We start from the raw sequence: 18,419 nt of genomic DNA, 5'->3' as shown, positions 1-18,419 counted from the left end.
TTGGCGCCCCTCCCCCCATGGTTTCCAACCGTCCCCTGGGCCGCCACCAGTGAGCATCAATTTAAGTGAACAGCGGTCTGCAAACAGCCTCGTCCTCCTAACTCCAGTGTCCCCAGACCCCTGCCATGAGGAAATGGATAGAACCCTGCCTCTCTCAGGGGAAGAGGGTGCGCTGTCTCCTCTGGGGATTGTTTCTGTCCTTGAAGGCAAAGCTTCCCTTGCACTTGAACTTGGAGGGAGGAGCTGGAATCCAGGGGGCAGCTTTGTGGGAGGGCCCCAGGTGTGGGGTCACAGGGGTGGGGGGTGGAGCCTGCTGACCTGCACCCTACAAGGGAAGCCTCTGACGCCTCTGCTCCTCCAGGTGACTATGGCCGACCGGGCGGCAGCGGAGAGGGCTTGCAAAGACCCTAACCCCAACATCGACGGCCGCAAGGCCAACGTGAACCTGGCCTATCTGGGCGCCAAGCCGAGGAGCCTCCATTCTGGTGAGAGGCTGTTTCCCTTCCCGGGCTTTTGTCAGCTGCTATATTCAGCATTGGTATCTGCCTAGTGACACCCCCTGCCCTGCCCTCCCCGCCCCAGGAGTGGCAGTCGGCTGTCATGTGCTTGCGGAGCCATCACAGGACAGTCGTCCCCTAGCTTGGGAGCTGGACCCCTGCATCCTGCTGGTCTGGCTGCATGTGCCCGTAGGACAGGGTGAGGGGGGTGCGTCACCCAGTTGTCAGCTGTCCTCTCAGGAGACAGGAAGTTGGTCTCTGGGACCTGAGGTCAGAAGGACCAAAGCCTAGAGGCTGCTACCCCCCAGGTCCCTTGACCTGTTCGGCTGGGAGCTTTGGGGTTCACGTGGGGGTAGCCTGGGAGGGGCAAGGAAGTGGATTATCCTTTTTGGTTGGACTTGTATGGCTGGGTTGTTCTGCATCCCCGGTGAGGCCTAGCCCCTAACTGGTCTCGTTGTAGGTTTTGCCATCGGTGTACAGCAGCTGCACCCCACCTTGATCCAGCGGACCTATGGGTGAGTGGAGTGGCTGGCTGGAGACGGGGGTGGGGGGTTTCCTGGGCCTCCCAGTGTGGGTGCCCATTTCATCCTAGGACTGCCAACCCCACTGCCTTGGTTGTGCCATTAGCAGCCCCCTTTCTGTGTCTAGAGAACCATCGGTCATCTTCTCCAACTTTTCAGAAACGTGATTGTGTTTTTGGGGTGGGAGAGGGTGGGGACAAGCTGGGAGAACTGAGAGAAGACAGGTTTCAGTTCTCCACCCCTGGCAGAGGCCACACCTCAGAGAGTGGGGAGCATGGGCTGGAGCCTGCAGCCTGGGTTCAAATCCCAGCTTCCCCCTTAGAGTGGGGTGGCCTCCAGCAGCTGACACAGGCGCCTCTGCCTGTTTCCTCACCGCGCAGTGGGGACAGGAGCAGCAGCTCTGATTGCTGTGAGTGCCGGCGTGAGGACCGTGTGGCTTGGGGCGGTGAGTCTCTGGAAGTGTTGCTAACGTTCTTAGGAACTGGTGAGCTGGGCTCTTCTCGGGGAGCCCCTCTGACCTCCAGTGCCCAACAGATGGTGGCAGCAGGTCACTGCCAGCCGGGGCCCGGCGTTTGTGAAGCTGGAGCAGGTGAGCCAGGATCAGGCCAGATGTCCCTGCCCCAGCGGGCTGGCCGGTGGGCCTTTTGTCTGACATGCTTTGGAGCAGCGTGTCCCACCCTCCTCTGTCCAAAAAAGCCCCCTCCCCTTTGCTTTTTTTCTTAGAACATATAAGGCCTGGCAGCTGCTTGGGGAAGGACATGCACACTTCAGGGGCACAAAGGAGCTTGCTATGCCGTCTGACTTTCCAGCCCCGTGATTGATGTCGGCTGTGCGCCCTGTGCAGGGAGCTTGTTGTTGGGGTTGGGAGGTTGTTTCTTTGTGGGAAGCGGGAGGACAGTTGCAAAACAGGCAGCTCCTTTTAGAACATTAGCACTTCTTAGGCTATTAGAGACCAGTTGTGCGCATTCGTGTGCGCCCCTGCCCTGGAGAGAAGCACAGTGTGAGGAGCATCCAGGCGCACTGGGGCAGGCCCTGTGGGCCAAGGACCTGAGCAGGGATAAAGCCAGGCTCCAGTGGACTGCGCAGGTCAGCCAGATGACGAAGGAACTGCTCCATGCCCAGACTCGGGGGTGCCTGCACGTGGTTTCAGTGTGGATTGCACATGTGTGTGAGCTCAGCTCCAATCTGCCCTCCTGGGGGGGAGCCTGGAGGGTGGCCGAGAGCAGGTGGTTCTGGGTTTCCTTCTCGCCAAGGTTCTGCTGCGTAAAGGTCTGCAGCTGTCTTGCAAGGGTTTTGGAGACACCTCAGTCTTCCTGCCATCACCCCAGGTTCTTCCTCTCTGGGGTTCAGGCCACACGAGGAGGGCCTTCCTCATTTTCATAGCCCTGGCTGTGTTCCCGGGATCCATACCAGGTGCCCCGGGGCAGGGCCAGCTGCACAGAGATCAGGGCGTGAGCCTCAGGCACATGCAGCTCTTTCCTGCTTAAAATGCAACAATGCCTTCCCCACCCAAGTCTGATCCATCGCAGCTGTCTCTGGGACTCTAGTAACTGTCGGTGCCTGGTCTGTGGATCCTGCAGACCCACGTTCAAATCCTGATTCTGTCACTTACCGGCTGGGTCCATCTTGGCAAGTGAGGTCCTCTTCCTGAGCCTCCAGCTTCCTCTGACACGGTGCCGGCACGTGGGGCTGGGTGCCCCTGCTCCTGCCACGTCTCTCCTGTCCTCACCCTGCCCTCTGAAATGGGGATTGATACATCCTGTCTTCACAGATGGGGAAACCGGGGCAAAGAAAGGTTGAGGGAAAGGTTAACAGCCGGTCTAGGGTGGCTGGAGTGGCAGGATTTGAACCCAGGCCAGCTCTAGAATCCACTCTCAATCCCTGTTCTCGGGTGGGGGTGGGGGATGAGAGGGATGCCTGACCTTGCCCCTTGGGGTCCCCAGAGCGTCACCCCTGTGAAGGTAGTTGGGGTCGGTCACAGATCTTGCCGCCATGCGTTCCCCACCTCAGGTGACAATGTTTTGTAACTGAATCTGCTGGCTGGCCATTTAATACCTGTGACGAGGGGGAAGAGGCCTCCAGCTATTTGTTGGTTGCCAGGGGGTGAACACCCAAACAGGGACAAGGGATTAGAAGGACTGTCCATCAGCCGGTGCACTGAAGTCTCTCAGAATCTCGCCGCCTCCCCCCGACCAGGCCTTGCTGAGGTCCAGGCCTGGGTGAGGCCCTTAATCTGCTGGCTGGCCATTTAATACCTGTGACGAGGGGGAAGAGGCCTCCAGCTATTTGTTGGTTGCCAGGGGGTGAACACCCAAACAGGGACAAGGGATTAGAAGGACTGTCCATCAGCCGGTGCACTGAAGTCTCTCAGAATCTCGCCGCCTCCCCCCGACCAGGCCTTGCTGAGGTCCAGGCCTGGGTGAGGCCCTTGGGTGCGTTGCCCAGGAGAGGCGGCCGGCTGGGCTGCTGGGGTCAGCTGCCTCTCCCAGTGCCCGCCTGCCCGGCCGGAGAGTTGGGCTGTCAGCGTCCCTTTTGTCTTTGCAAACAATCGGGCTTGGGAGTGTGGCCGGGCCTGACTCAGCGGTCAGTTTTGTCAGCTCCGGGCTGGCAGCGAGGCCAGGCCTGTTGTTGGCTGAGGGCACTGTGGGAGCCGGAGCCCGGGCAGCTCAGTTTGTAAACCGGTTAACCCCTCCCCTGCCTGGCTGGACTTCCTGGTCCCCATAGGCCCGGACACTCGAAGGATCCCTCGGCCCCGCTTTTGGGCAAGGCTTCTGGAATTCCTCCCCTGGCGGGGTCGTAAATGTCAGTGTGGAAAGAGTCACCAAAGAAGTAGGTTGTTGGGATCTTTCAGGACCTGACTCGCCGACTGCATTTCCTTCATGTACCACATACGGGGCCGAGGCCAGGTGATGAGTGCCTTGATGAAGGCAGGAGAGCGTCCCTTTGCTGGCTGGTGGGACAGTCAGCAGGCTGCAGGCAGGAGTGAGGGTCAGAGCAGTTTGGAGAGCCTTGGGTCTGGCCTGGAAGGGGCCTCCTGGCGTCAAATGGTGTTTGTTCATGCTTGGGCCTAAGGCCTGCCAGGATCTGAGGCTGGTCCTGGGCCTGCCTGCACTTGGAACCCCCCTCGGGTTATTTTTGAAGGGCCAGCTGCTTCCCTGGGCACAGCCTACCCGCCCCATTCTTAAGAGGGCCATGCTGTGGACCCCACACCCGTTTTCCGTGAGCCCTACTCGGTGCCAGGCGTGGGGCCAGGCCCTGGGGGCCCAGATGACAAGAGGGAGTCTTGGGGCAGCTGGGTGTCAGGTGTGCTGGGTGCTGGAGTGAGGACCCTGGGGTCTGCCTGGGTTCGAGGCCAGGCCAGCCCCTTCTCTCTGGGTTCTTCTCCCCGTTTGGAGGGTGGGAATGCCTCCCGGCTGAGTGAGCGCCTGTGTGCTGAGTGGTCAATGGGGGCCTGGCCCATGGGAAGGCCTGGGATTTGTCAGTGACGAGTCGCATGGCAGCCCTTGACAGGGTGTCACTCCAGCCTCCAGTGCAGGCACCAGAGAAGAAACTTGCCTAAGCTCTCACAGTGTGGGTGTGGGGGCCCTAAGTTAGGGGCTCCGACACCCTGGTTCCTTCCATGAGGCCCACCCCCTCCCTCTGGCCAGCCTTGGACAAACCCAGACTCCCTGGGACTGACAACTCCATGGGACCTTCTCCCAGGCATTGCACAGACCTCCTGGCCTGTAGTGTCAGGGGCCCTGCATCTGTGTGGAGGTCCCTGCTGCCCACGTGGAGACCTGCGGCTGTGAATGTGCATGTGCAGGGTCTGCATGGAGCGCCCCACTACCAGGACAGGAGAGGGGCCGGGGGTGACAGAAGCTGTGGAGCACCCGGGCCTGGGCCGCACATACAGGGCTGTTCCCAGAATCGTTCATTCATTGAGAGCTTGTTGAACGCCTGCTGTATGCCAGGCCCTGTGCCCGGACACTTAGAATAAGAAAGACCCGGTCCCCGTCACAGGGGCTCACTCCAGTGGGGTAGCCAGACTCACAAAGCCAGCAGGGCACGCGAGGGCCCAAGAGCTCCTGGGGGTGCAACTGCAAAGGGCGTTCCTCATGGGCGTGGCACAGCCCTGCATGGGCTGTGTGACAGTGTGGGACTTACACACCAGGATACGTCAAAAACTGGTGAGACCCCACCAGGCCTGGAGCCCGGTTAATAGTCATGTGTGTGTTGGTTCCTGGCTTAGGTAACGTGCTGGGTTATAAGACCTCACATCGGGGGACCTCTCTGTACTATTTTGGCAACTTCTTGGGAGTCTTTCACTATTTCATAATATGAAGTAAATAAAGCTGGGGGAGGCGAGGGGCCGTGCATTGGGGAGTTAGTGCCTTGAGGGCACAGAAGGAAGTGAGGTCAGAGCCAGGAGCTGAGGGCGCTGGGAGGAGGTCCGTGCCCTCTCCCCGCTGTGGGGCATCACGTGGCTTGTTTTTACTTTCTGGGTGTCTGGGTGACTGGCACTTCCTGTTTGTCACTCACTGGAGTGAACGGGGGCGGCGGGTGGCCCGTGCACACCTGCTGTTTGTCCCTGTCTGCCGTAACAGAAACCAGCCTCCACCAGCCTCCAGTGGTTCTGGGGTTCCTCTGGGAGGAGGAGCCCCTCGCTCCCCCCACTGGCCCTGCAGGAGAGCCCCTTCTCTGGCTGGAGAGCCTCGCCCACAAGCCTCAACCCAGGGGGAGGCCAGGCCACAGACAGGCTGATGCAGGCTCTACATGCCCGCAGAGGGGGAGAGGGCCTGGGTGGGCCAGCCCCTTCATGCCACAGCTGGGTGACGAGTCTGGAGGCCCCTCTTGACTTCCTTGTCCTCGTGACATTCCTGTTGAGCCTCAGTTTCCCCATCTGCCAGGTAGACACGACAGGTGTTCTGCAGCGGGCTGGGGCGTCCGGTCATTCTCCCGACCCCTCCCATGTGGTGCAGGAAGGAAGCCGTGCGCTCAGTCAGCCAGTTCATTCAGCAGGTACCCGCTGGCTCTGTGCCAGGCTGGGGACGCCGTACGCGTGAGATGGTTGGTTCCCTGCTGTGGTTACAGAGCATTCTGCCGCAGAGTGGTCCTGGGGATGGGGACAAATGGAAAAGGGAATAATCATGTCTCTGCTGGCAACAGGCGCTGTGGGGAGAAAGGAGCCCCAGGCAGGGGAGGAAGTGGGAGATGGGTGTACAGGGCCCAGCAGGGTGGCCATGGGGCCCAGGGGAGCTTTTGGGATTTACTCTGAGTGCCAAGGTGGCCCTGAGCGATGAGGGCCAGGTCACTTGGTCTTTACAGTGCCCCTTTGGCCGCTGGGTGGGCTGGGCTGCCAGGCTAGAGTGGAGGGGGCCCAAGTAACACCTCAGGCTCGCGGCCATGGCGGCGGCGGCTGCGAACAGCGCTGGAGTGAGAAGGGTGGGATTCTGAATACATTTTAAGGGATATGTCAGAGAAAGAGAGGAATCCGAGAAGATTCCAGAGCTTTGGGCCTGAGCAGATGGGCGGAAGGTCGGGTTGGTCTTGGTGGTAAGGGGAGGCTGGTGTGGGTGCCCTTTTGGGTGAAGAACAGGTTCTGGTGGAGATGCTATGCCAGGGCCTGGAGTGGTCCCAGGAAGGGCATCTCGGCCCGCCCCCCCCCCCCCCCCCTCGCACCTGCCTATTGTCTGATGGCCCCAGAGAGCCTGGGGTGCCCGGAGGCCTGGCGGGGCCTGAGGTCACGTCTCCAGAGATCAGAAAAAAGTGAAACCAGCCCATTTGCCTTTTTTATTTTTACTTTTGGAGGTAGCTTTGCATTCAGAAATGGGTCCTCCGGACTGTGGCCGAGTGCTTTTTCACTGCGAGTTTTGCTTTGAGTGTTGGGAGACTGTGGTTGTCTGGCCTGTGGTCGTGGAGGTGAGAAGTCCTTGTATTTGCCCGTCACTTGGTAGTCTCCTGCAGGGTCTCGCCTCACTGTGCTGCTAGGGAATTCTCGGGCGGGCCGGCCTGAGAAGTGCAGATGTTGGCAGCACCCCTTGCTTCCACCCACTGGATGACAGCGGCACACCAACGTGCAGCCAGAATGTCCCAGATGTGGCCATGTCCCCTGGGGGCAGGCACTGTGCTGAGAACCGCTGTCCCAGGGGAGGGTCTTGGTGCTCACAGCGAGCTCTAGGCCATCTTCCTCAGGACCCATTCCACAGACAGGAAAAGCCCCTGACTGTCCCCGTGCACAGCTGCGGGGCCGGTGGGGGGCCTGCCTGGCGGGCTCTGCCGCCTCCTCGCCCCTCCCCTCGGCTCGTCTTGTGTTGTGTCCTGGGCCTCCGTGCGGCAGGACACAACCACCAGGAACGGCCGTGTCTTGGACAGGTGCTCATGGTGCCCAGGCCGCTCTCCCATCTGGGTGGGCCCCGGAGTGGGTCTGGGTCCGCATGCCCCAGCCCGCAGCCAGTGCTTGTGGGCATAGGTACCAGGTGGCGGACGGACGGGGGCAGACTCTGCTTTGCTGTGCCCTGGCTCTGGGACTGCACAGTCACTCAGGCCTCTCTATGAGCCTCAGTTTCTCTCTCTTGGAAATGGGATAACAACAGCACCTTTTCCATGGCTGTGAAAAGCTTTGTAAGTTACCTTGGGGTTTCACATACTGAGTGGTGGGGCAAAGCACCTGAGGGAAGCAGGTAAATACATGCAGACAGTATCCCCAAGGGACAGGAAACGGGGTCCCTTTCCTCCCCAACTTGAACACTGTTCACCCTGATGGTGTCTGAGTGCCGCCAGCAGGGCAGCTCCAGTCGCAGGGCCAGAGCTCTGGTCCTGACACCGGTGGGGAGAGAGGGGGTTGAAACCTGGTAGATGTGACAGCTGCTTGAGCCGGCCGTACCTTGAGACAGGTGTGGCCATGAACCTGTCATTGTAAAGCCCCAGGTACTTCTGCTGTGCACAGTGTGAGGCCTGGTCTAGGCAGTGGTTCCTGAGTGCGTTGCGTGGTAGAGTCTTTGGGGGCTGTCAGTTGCAGGGTCCTGGACCCACCCATCCACCTTCAGGCTGTGAGGATCCACGTTTTTAGCTGGTACGTGGGGTGTTGGGGTAGGGCCATCGCTGCCTGTGCCTGGAGAAGTTCTGGGCTCAAAGCTTCCATAACCTCAAGTTAAGGAGTGTTTGTTCCGAGGTCCTGGAAGGTGGGTGTGGACTCCTGTGGTGGGTGGCACCACGCTGATGATGGCCAGGACGGCGGCCTGGTGGGCACTGCCCCATGGCATGCTCTATCCTGTGTCTGTTTGCTCCTTCCCAGGAGGCCTGTGGGCCGCAGAGCCCCTCACCTGTCTGGAGGGGTGAGTGCCTGAGGGCTTTGGCGCTAGGTGTTGGGGCAGAGCTCACCCCTCCAGCTGCTCACTGGGATTCGGTGAGGGAGAGGCCATGGAGCTCCAGCTCTGGGCAGTCGCCCCTCCAAGAAGCCTCCCCTGAGTCTCAGGACTGGCTCACGGGTTGGTGTGTGTTTGTGACTCTACCCCTCCTGGAAGCCAGGCCCCAAGAGGCCAGGGGTTGTACGGTCTGCTCAGCACCACGTCCTGGCCCAGAGCACAGCCTCGGCAGGTGAGAGCCGAGGTGGGATTCGAACCCAGCCTGGCTCTGTTCAAGGTTCTCGTTCCCATGGGGTGGGCAGCAGAGGCTTCTGAAAGGATTGGGGGGAAGCTGGCATCGTGGTCCAGAACCAGGGATCTGGGCGCACCTGGGGCATGGAGCCAGGTGTGCCCCAGACTCTCATCCCTCTGGTGTTTGCTGCCTGGTCCGGGGGCCCCCAGCGCTGTCATTCTCCTCCGCTCTGCCCACGCCGCGTCCAGCAGCACTGACCCCCAGTGCTTTGCTCCTGCTCAGGGTGCCCTTACCTATGTGCTCTAGGTGGTGACGTCCACCTGACCGCGAATCTCATTTGAAGGCTTTAAGCCCCTTTACAAAGGTGGGCAGCCATCACCGCCGTGTGTGTAATCTGGAATCCCCCTCACCCCCAGGAGACCCTGAGCAACCCCTGCACCCCTCCCCCGCACCCTCCCACAGCCCCGCAGCCCAGGCTCCCTCCCTCTCTGGATTCGCCTGTTGTAGGTGTTTCCTGTTGATAGAATCGCACAGTGTGTGGCCTTGTGTTTGGCTGGTTTCACTCAGCATAGTGTCCTCAGGGTTCATCCAACATTGTAGCAGCGTCAGAACTGCGTTCCTTTTTGTGGCCAAATAATATTCCGTGGCCTGAGCCACCACAGCCTTCTTACCCTCCTCCCACTCCAGTGCACGGACACTTGGGATGTTTCTACCTCCGCGCTGTCATGACTCGTGCGCTTTATTCCTGATGGCACGCGTGAATCCATTCGCCTTCTAAGGATGTTCAAACCCACGTGTGATCCTGAAGCCCTTTCCAGCACATCAAAACATAATACCGTGTAAAGCCGCTGTCAGCCAGCTCGTGCACCCATGAAAATGGTAGCTTCGTGCGGTTCAGCCTCACCTGTGCTTAGCATGTGTATAAACACACGTTTGTGTTTTTAGCATAAACACTTTTACCATTTAGCGTAAATCCCTCCCTTTTTCATAAACAGCAGCTCTGTTCTGCCGCTCGGCTCTCTGTCCTGACATGGAGGGGAGAGGCTTGGGCTGAGTAGGGGCTCGTCTCCCTGCCATGTGTGGTGTGGTCTGGGGGACATTGGACTGCCTTGTCCGCTGGGCACGATGCTTGGGCTTTTCTGTTTTTTTTCGTCAGTTCTGTGGGTGCTGCTGTGCTGTACTGAGTGTGTCTGTCTTTATTGCGGAGTGAGGGCTTCTCTTGGGTGCGGAGGGAGCCTGCCCAGGGGACGGAGCACACGCCCTGGGTGGCCCGCTTGCTGCCCAGTTGCTCTCCAGGCCGCTGTCCCTGATTCTGCCCCTGCCAGGTGCACGAGAGCATCCAAGGGAACATTTCCCTTCTCCTTTCAAAGCAGCTTCTCTTTGGAGCAGGGGTAGGGCAGGGATCCCGAGCCCATCTCACAGTGCAAGGAAGTTGGGGTCCCACCTCACCCCCTTGGTGGCCCCGTCCTGTGTAACTTGTGCTGATAGGAGGAGGAGGAGGCGGAGGAGAAGGAGGAGGAGGAGGAGATGCCTACAGCCGCATTGTCTACCCCATGAGGCCCCTCTGTGTCCAATGAGCTGTGAGGGCAGCCCAGCGGCTGGTTGGCAGAGTGAGCACATGCTGATACTGCCTTTCCTAGCCTCAGTTTCTCATCTGCGACATACTGAGTTGATCCCTACCCTGGAAGGCCGGGTGTGCAGTGGCGAGGCCTTGGTGGGACCAGCATGGCGGTTACGAGGGTCTGGGGGTCTCGGCCCCTCCTCTCCGTCGCCACGGGGCAGTGGGCCAGCTACTGAGCTCCGTGTTTCTGTTGTAAAACGAGGTACCAATGCGAAGGCTGACCTGAGGGCTGGACTGCACGGTCACCACAGGTCAGGGGTGCTGGGCAGTGCAGCGCCAGGCTGTTGGCTGCTCCTTCCCAAACCTCACCGTCGTCATTGCTGCACGCTTTTCCACCCGCGTTTATGTATCCATCCACCCTGCACTCACTGGGCTCCTGGGAGCCAGGCCCGCCGTCCGTGAAAGGAATGCGCACCCCCGGGGGAGCTGACACTGGTGGGGAGGGAGACGTGGTAAATGGGCGCACTGTAGGTGTCCGTTGTGGGGGCAGATGCTGGGAAGGTGAACAGGGAAGAAGGAGACAGGGCGGGTTTCGTGGGCTGGCAGCCTGGGCAGTCACATGGTACCCATGCGCAGAAGGGCCCGAGCTGGCCTCAATGCCTGCTGTCACCCTCCTAGGATTCTAAATCACTTTCCAACATGGTCCCCCAATCATGTTGGTGGTCCTGTGGGGTGCAGGGTTGGGAGGGGTGCCTGGGAAAGGACTGCTGAAGTGGGCATGTTTGCATACAAACTTGGAGGAGGGGAGGGTGGCAGGCACAGCCAGGGCACAGGCCTGCACAGTTGACGTGTTCCAGCCACAGAAAAACAGACTGGGGACAGGGACACAGCGGCACCCGTCTCTCCGGGTCCCACCTCAACCCCCTCTGTTTGGCCCCACAGGCTGACCCCCCACTACATCTACCCTCAAGCCATCGTCCAGCCCAGCGTGGTGATCCCGGCTGCCCCCGTCCCATCTCTGTCCTCGCCGTTCCTTGAGTACACGCCGGCCAGCCCAGCCTATACCCAGTACCCACCAGCCACCTACGACCAGTACCCGTACGCCGCCTCGCCTGCCTCCATCACCAGCTTCGTGGGCTATAGCTACCCGGCTGCCGTGCCCCCTGGCCTCTCAGCCTCGGCCCCCACGGGCACCACCTTTGTGCAGTACCAGCCTCCGCAGCTGCAGCCCGACAGGATGCAATGAGGCCACTGCCCCCTCGAGGCCCGTCACCCACACCCACCAGGCAAGTGGCCGGCCGAGCTCGGGGTGCACACCAGCACCTGTGCCTCTGGGACCCCGCAGGACCCCCACCTGCACCCTGGATGGTCTGGAGACCAAATCCCTTTAAATCCAGGACCCCACACATCTCGAGGGAGGACTTTGAGAGAAAGAGTGAGCGGGAGCTCTAGAAGATGCAGCCGGACCTCCCCGCGCACACACCTGCCTTCTCCCTTCACCTCCTCCCTCCTCCCCCCCCTCCCGCCCGAGCTCCGGGCTGAGGTCTCCGGGCATCTCCTCAGCATCCGAGAGGCCTCCCCACCCTCCACAGAGCCCGGGCACCCTTCGGGCTCTGCGGAAACTGTCCTGCTCAGAGATGCCTTACTCCAGGGAAACCTGAAGGAGCGACGTGAATTGACTGTTTATTGTTGCTCCATCCGCACAAGCTGTGAACGCGGGAGACCGTGTGCGGGGAAGCCGCCCCGTGGAATTCTCGTTTCTGGTGACGGCGCGGGCTCTTCCGCAGGCCCCGGGGCTCAGTGCAGCAGGGCCACCAGCCGGCCGCTCCCCAGCCCGCCGAGCACTGCAGCCTTTTTCCTTACCGTCCTTGTTTTGCTACTAAGATGTTTCAGAACTTCAGTTTATTTTTTCAGCGGAGGCTCCTGCCCCCAGGAAAGCGGAACCTGTTTTTGACTTTGAGACTCACTTATGTCCGTGGCTCCGCCCAAGGAGACGGACAGCATTTCTGTTTGAAAAAGTGTCTGTCGCTGGAGCACCAGGAGCCCCTCGGAGGGCGGGCGTCTTCAGGTCTCTCTCAGCGACAGTAAGTTGTCTCAGAAGCCTGTCTCCACCCCTGCTGCCCCTGCAGGGACAGAGGGAGGGGGCCCTAGGTGATGCTGGCTGAGAGCGCCCCACCCTCTCTCCTTGGTCCCCTGTTGCACCCCAGCCTGGCTGAGACCAGCCTGACACGTCCTGCCTGCCTTGGGCTCAGTGCAGAGGGAGGCGAGAGGCCCAGCACGCAGTGACGGCTCCTGAGGAGGCGGGAGGCGGGGGTGAGGGGCAGCCTGGCCGAGGGGGTTGGGGAGAGTGGACAGAAGGTCGGGGGCGCTGGGGGTATTCCTTCAGACCTACCTCAGGGAAGCGGGAGGCCTCAGGGCTGACTGGCACAGGCGAGCGCTTTGCGGTGCGTTTGGTCCGCAGTCAAGCCCCAGGAAATACCGGTAGCTAATGTTATAATAATATTTTTATTAGAATGTTCTGATTATAAAAATAAAACTTGTTTTCTTTAAAGAGAAGCTGGTCTGTAATAATTCTCGACGTGGGCGCCTTCGATTCCCTGCAGGGCCATGTGGTGCCAGTCACACCCGGGACCCTCCTGGCGGGACTTTGACCTGTTCATGGAGTGTCTCCTGAGCCGGCCTGCGGGCATCCAGAGTGCTGGGACGGACACGGCCCCCCATTACCACCCGCTGAGGCAGGAAGGAACCGACACCCCTCCCCCAGGCGCTTCCCTGCTCAGCAGTCGCCTAAAATCCCAGGAGAGCACACTGGCTCAGTGAAGGCGCGTGCTCAGAGCAGGGCCCTGAGGGCCATGGCTCAGGGTTGTGATTGATGGCTCCAGCAGAAGCCCATGGAATAGGGAGACAGCTCCCCAAGAGACCTAAGGAAGGCGCTGAGTAAGGGCTGCTGAGAGGAAGCAGGTGGGTGCTGGCAGCCAGGTGGGGCACAAGGTCAGAGTCAGGAAGGCAGGTCTTGGTCTAGGGCTGAGGAGCCCCAACCTGGGGATAGACCCAGCATCTCCCAGAACTTAGCTGGAGCCCCACTCAGTGCTGGGGAAATCGCAGAGGCCTCACAGAGGAGGTGTTAAGGCTGGAGAGGATATTAATTCAGTCACTTTTTTTAATTGCTCATTCATTCATTTTAAGATGTGTGCTGGGTCACATGCAGAGCACTGGGGATAGTCTTAAACAGTCTAGTGGGATAGACACAACAGACATGCAAATGGAGTAATTTCAAATACCGCTCACACTGTGAAGGAAATATCACAGGTGATGGAGAATGACTGGATTCTAGGCAGAGGGCCCAGCAAGTGCAAAGGTCCTGGGGTAGGGTGAACAGGCCAAGGAGGCCAGGGTAGCTGGAGAAGGAGCAGTGAGGGGAAGAGGTAGATGAACTTGAGGAGGTGGTTGCTGGAGCTGGGGAGACAGCCGAGACCCAGAGGACGGTCTGCTGTGAGCACAGTCTGGGGAGGGATAGCAGTACACAGATGCCACTGGCAAGCTCAGTGCAGTGTGACTGATTCTATCAGTGGGAAGTCCCCTGAACCTGGGGGACGGGGAGGGGATGGCAGCTGGACTGCAGGGTGAGGGTTCCCAGTGATCTCCGGGAATGGAATGGGCGCTCCTGTTAAGGTCAGCCTAAGCAGAGGCTCAGAGGTCCTGGGTATGACCTACTTGGGGCCAGCCACTGTCCAGGCACCAGGCTTGTTCTCTGACCCTGCAGAACAGGGCTGGGCCCCATAACATGCAATCTGTCGCCGTCTCACTCACTCACCTTTCACACAGTGGCCAAGCTAGAGATTCGAGTTGCTCTGAATTCCCTCTCACCCTCACATCCACATCTCCCCCAGCTCAGAGCCCTCTGGGGTTCCCCATTGTCCTCAAAGGAAAAGCCAAAGTGGTCACTGTGGCCTATGAGGCCCTGGCCTTGTTGCCTTCTGCCCACACCTGGCACAACTGACCCCAGGGCCTTTGCACTTGCTGTTGAATCCTCTAGCTTTCACCAGCTGAACTCCTTCAGCTCGCAGCCCAAAAGTTTCTTTGTTCCAGAAGCCTCCTCTGACCAGGTCTCAGTTCAGGCAACAGAACTGAGCCTCCCTTTCATTTGTGTCCTCATCTGTCTCTGTGCCCCTCACCTCACTGAAACACTGACTCCAGAAGGGTGGGGGTTTCTGCCTTGTTCCCCCGAATCTAGTGCCATGCCAGGCCCAGCAGGGAAGCTGAGGCCTGCAAACATTCTGAACTTGGTTCAGCCGATGGCCAGTGGGCATCAGAGATTTCTAGCGGAGGACACAAGTGGGAGTTTTGATACCATCCATTCAGGTTGGAGTGTGCTGTGCAGATCTGACCCTGGAGAGGCTGGGGCCTGGAACGGAGAGAGGGGACTGAGACCAGAGTCACTGCAGTGTCCACCTGGAACGGGGCAGAGGGACTCCCGGAGAGTGGAGCAGCCACGCAGAGCTGGGCAACTGAGTCTGACCCCACCGACAACGCCACGACAACTCCACGTGGTCAGCCCTTGGCACTGAAGTGAGATGGGGTCACCCTGATGTGGGGAGGGGTTCGTGGTGGACCTGGGACCTTCCCTGTACCATGTCCGGGGACCCCCAAGGGCCTCCTGGGGCCTTTTCCAGTCACTCTGACTTTGGGATTTGTAAACCCCCACTTCAGTGGTCCAGGCCCCCACTCCTGCCTAGGAAGGGTCAGGGTTCTCGGGGTCAAGTCAGGTGAGGTCCTGCCAGGCAGGGTTCCCTCTTCTTTACTGGGACCCTTGCCCGCCCCTCCCCGCCTGTCCTCTCCTGCCGGCTGGGTCTGTTTGCAAACACTGGCAAGGGTCAGGGAGGTCCTCATGGGGCTCCCGGCTCAGAAGAGAAATTTGCTGCAAATGATAAGGGTTTGGGGGCGGGGAGGGGGTTGCGGGTGCTGCCAGGGTTATCTGGAGGGCCACTCTCGGCCAGCCCATTTCCTGTCACTATCGGCCGGTGGCAGCCTCTGGGACATGCCTTGAGGCCTCAAAAAAACATCCTCCTGGGGCCTGGGATTGAGGGCGCTGGATGGTGGTGAAGCCAGGAGAGAGCTTCCAACGTCGCCCTTGCCAGTGAGCACCGGAGGCAGCCACCAGTCGCTGCAGCAGTCGTCACAGACTTTGACAATGACCACGGGGCTCTAGCTTGGCACTGGCCCAGGCGGGCACTGTGCCCAGCATTTTCAGGGTGGCCTCTGATATCCATGAGGTGAACACTGTGTCCCCATTGCACAACTGGAGGAATGGCGACCCCAAGGAATGGAGCCACCATTCCTGAGCCCCCGAGGAGAGGTGGCCCGCAGGGCCCAGAGGGAAAGCTGGGCAAGTAACTGAGGGTGGAGGTGAGAAAGCCACCCTCATTCCTGTGAAACCACCCGGGTCCACCTGTGGGTGAAGGACCCCGTGTTTCCAGCCAAACAAGACAATCACCACCCGGCTTGCTTTAGTCTCTCACCCCTGGAGCTAAATGTCAGCTCATGAAACTGACATTTATGGAGTACTTTCTGTGGCTTTATGTCTATTCTTTCCCTGAATGCTCCCAGCAACTGGTGGGAGGTTGATTGAGTCCAGTTCACGGATGGAAAAACGGAGGCTGGGAGGCTCAGCCCCTTCCCAAGTCCAGAGAGCTGGAGTCAGAATGTGGACCCGAGAATCCCGAATCTGGAGGCCGCATGCTGCCCTTCCCCGGGGCCTCGGCTCAGGGCTCCACCCCCACCAGTGCTCCACCACCGCCCTCACCCCAAAGCCAGCTCGCCTCAGCTGCTGAGTCACACTTGTGTTTGTCCCCCAGAGACATAAACACCCAACTGAGAACCCCCTGGGGTTGGGGACCATCCAGATACAGTGAAAATAGCCAGGCAGCTGCTCAGCGTGCTCTGGGCTGGGTGTCTGCACGGGGCATGGCACGGGGTGGGCACCTGGCCTTCCAGATACCTCCCGGGCCTCCTGCGGGGCCTGATAAGTGCCCGGCTCTGCTTATCAGCCCCACTCTCTCGCCTGCTCTACCCCAAACCTGTGTACACACTGGGGTGCACAGCAGCCTGGAGATCAGGGGGGGAACCCCCACAGCCTGCCCCTCAGACAGCTGAACTGGATGCATCAAGACAACTCAGAGCTACTGGGGCCTCCTGCTGGCTCCCCTGTTCCCTGGCCCCTGGTGGGGCATTTTTAGAGAAATTAAATATAAAGCTGTTTTTTTCCCCCCTAAATTATAAAATTAACACTGCTGGGGGGAAATTTTCAAAATAAAGGGACTGTGTTAAATCATCTCCATATGCGTATAAGGCGCGGCAGGAAGGAAATAGAGCAGGCAGGAGCAGTAGTGGGCTACAGGAGTTCAGCTTCTCTCAGCACAGCTCTCTGTGGTTTACAGCTGAGCAATAAAAAGTGGGAAATGATGTTTGGCGTGTGTTCCATGTTGCAGTTGTGTGGACACAGCCAAATGCGAGCAGGGTGGGTGTTTTCTTCATCCGGGCCTTGTATACGGTCTCCTGGTGTCTCTGATGGACCTGAGCCGGGTGGGGTCCAGAGGCTGTTCTTGCTGCCTCCAGTCTCTTGACTATGGTAACTCACTCCATCCTCTAAAAAGGGAACTCAGAATGTGCTGCTCCGGGCATAGTAACCTCTGTGGCTCCCCATTGCCCTAGAATTAAATGCCAGATCCTTGCCACGGCCTCCATGGCTGGGGTGAGCTGGCCCTGCCACCTCTCTGCTGCCTCTCTGAAGAGCCACGCTTGTCTGAGACCCAGGCTAGTGCCCTCTACTTGCAGTGCCTTCCTGCAGACATGCAGGCCGTGTGCCCATCTGCTGCCTCCAGGCCGCCTCCCCTCACTCTGCACCCTGCTTACCTGCCTCCTTCAAAGCACCTATTAGGTTTGTACTTCTCGATGCGTTTTCCTGTCTCCCATCCTGGACTGTGAGCTGGGAGGGGGCAGAAGCATGTCATACCCATCCTTATCCTTGATGGTACCCAGCCATGGTGCCCAGTGCTGGGCACAGAGCAGGGGCACTTTAATACTTGCTGAACATATGAATTCCAAAGAGTTCTAATGAAAAGATCTTCCAGGCTGAGAAGTCATCTGAGGCAGCGAGGGCTGCGTCTTCATGCGAGAATGCAGGTGGAGGAAGAGGTGGTGCCCTGGGCACAGGCTTGGGAGCTGGCGAAGCGCTGACCTGGAAAAGGCCCGCAGGACTCCAGGCCCAGGGGAAGGAGGCCACCTAGACTGATGAGGGGGACAGGCGGCTGGGTGACCTCCCTCCCCACCCGAGCCCTCTGGGATCATTAGAGTCACCCGTGGGAGTGTGGGATGGGATGCCTCCCGCCCGGCTCCTCTTGGGCAGCCTGGCCCTCCTCCAAGGGCCGAGGAATTCAATTTTGACCATATCTGTCCCTGAGCCGAGTGGCCGCCCTGTGGGGCTCTGGGGTAAGTATTGGTTTATTTACTCAGTGTCCCAGCAAAGCATGCTCCCCTGGTGGTTGGTGCACAAATTTGGAAACATGGCCCTGGGCAGGGGACAGTGCAAGGGGCTGGGCCAGGCAGGAGTTTTCTGGGGGCTCTTAGGCACATTCCTGGGGACTCCCATACAGTGCTTCACCCCCAGAAAGTAAAACCAAGTAAAATTTCTGTGAAGCCAGCGATTTTCAGCTGCGTGTGCCAACTGCATCCACGTAGCCATTTTCCAGGAGGACAGATCAGTCAAGAGGCTTTCCTTTGCCAAGGAGAGAAAACCAGGAAACCAAGTCAGAGCGCTGTCGTCCCTGCCACTTGTGACGGGTTAAATGACAGGGCAAAAGGGACTTTGCAGATGGATGAGGGTTAGAACCTCAGCATAGGCAGAGACTCGCCTGGATTCAGTATAAGCACCATTAAAAGCAGAGAACTGCCTTCCGCTGGAGGCAGAGAGGCAGCAGAAGGGGGAGGTGGAGAGATTCAAAGAGTGAGAAGACCTGGCCCGCTGTTGCCGAAGGGGCCCTGTGAGAAGAAGGAAGGTGGATATCCTCTAGGACAGTGGTTCTCAACCTTCTGGCCCTTTAAATACAGTTCCTCATGTTGTGACCCAACCATAAAATTATTTTCGTTGCTACTTCATAACTGTAATGTTGCTACTGTTATGAATCATAATGTAGATATCTGATATGCAGGATGGTCTTAGGCGACCCCTGTGAAAGGATCATTCGACCGCCAAAGGGGTCGCGA

The 18,419-nt window shown here is 59.2% G+C and overlaps 1 protein-coding gene across 1 annotated transcript; it reads left to right on the top strand.

The window, feature by feature from the left end:
- The first annotated feature begins 334 nt into the window (after positions 1-334).
- Positions 335-12,713, top strand: RBM38 (RNA binding motif protein 38). The gene is made up of 3 exons (XM_005880677.2): positions 335-485; positions 958-1,012; positions 11,100-12,713. Exons 1-3 carry the CDS (start codon positions 368-370, stop codon positions 11,401-11,403), a joined length of 477 nt encoding a protein of 158 aa, XP_005880739.1. The 5' UTR covers positions 335-367; the 3' UTR covers positions 11,404-12,713.
- Positions 12,714-18,419: the final 5,706 nt, after the last annotated feature.

The sequence above is a fragment of the Myotis brandtii genome, unplaced genomic scaffold, assembly GCF_000412655.1.
Source record: "Myotis brandtii unplaced genomic scaffold, ASM41265v1 scaffold647, whole genome shotgun sequence".
NCBI classification, from domain to species: Eukaryota; Metazoa; Chordata; class Mammalia; order Chiroptera; family Vespertilionidae; genus Myotis; species Myotis brandtii.
Note: the sequence above shows the minus strand (reverse complement) of the source record. Positions and strands in the feature narration are given on the sequence as shown.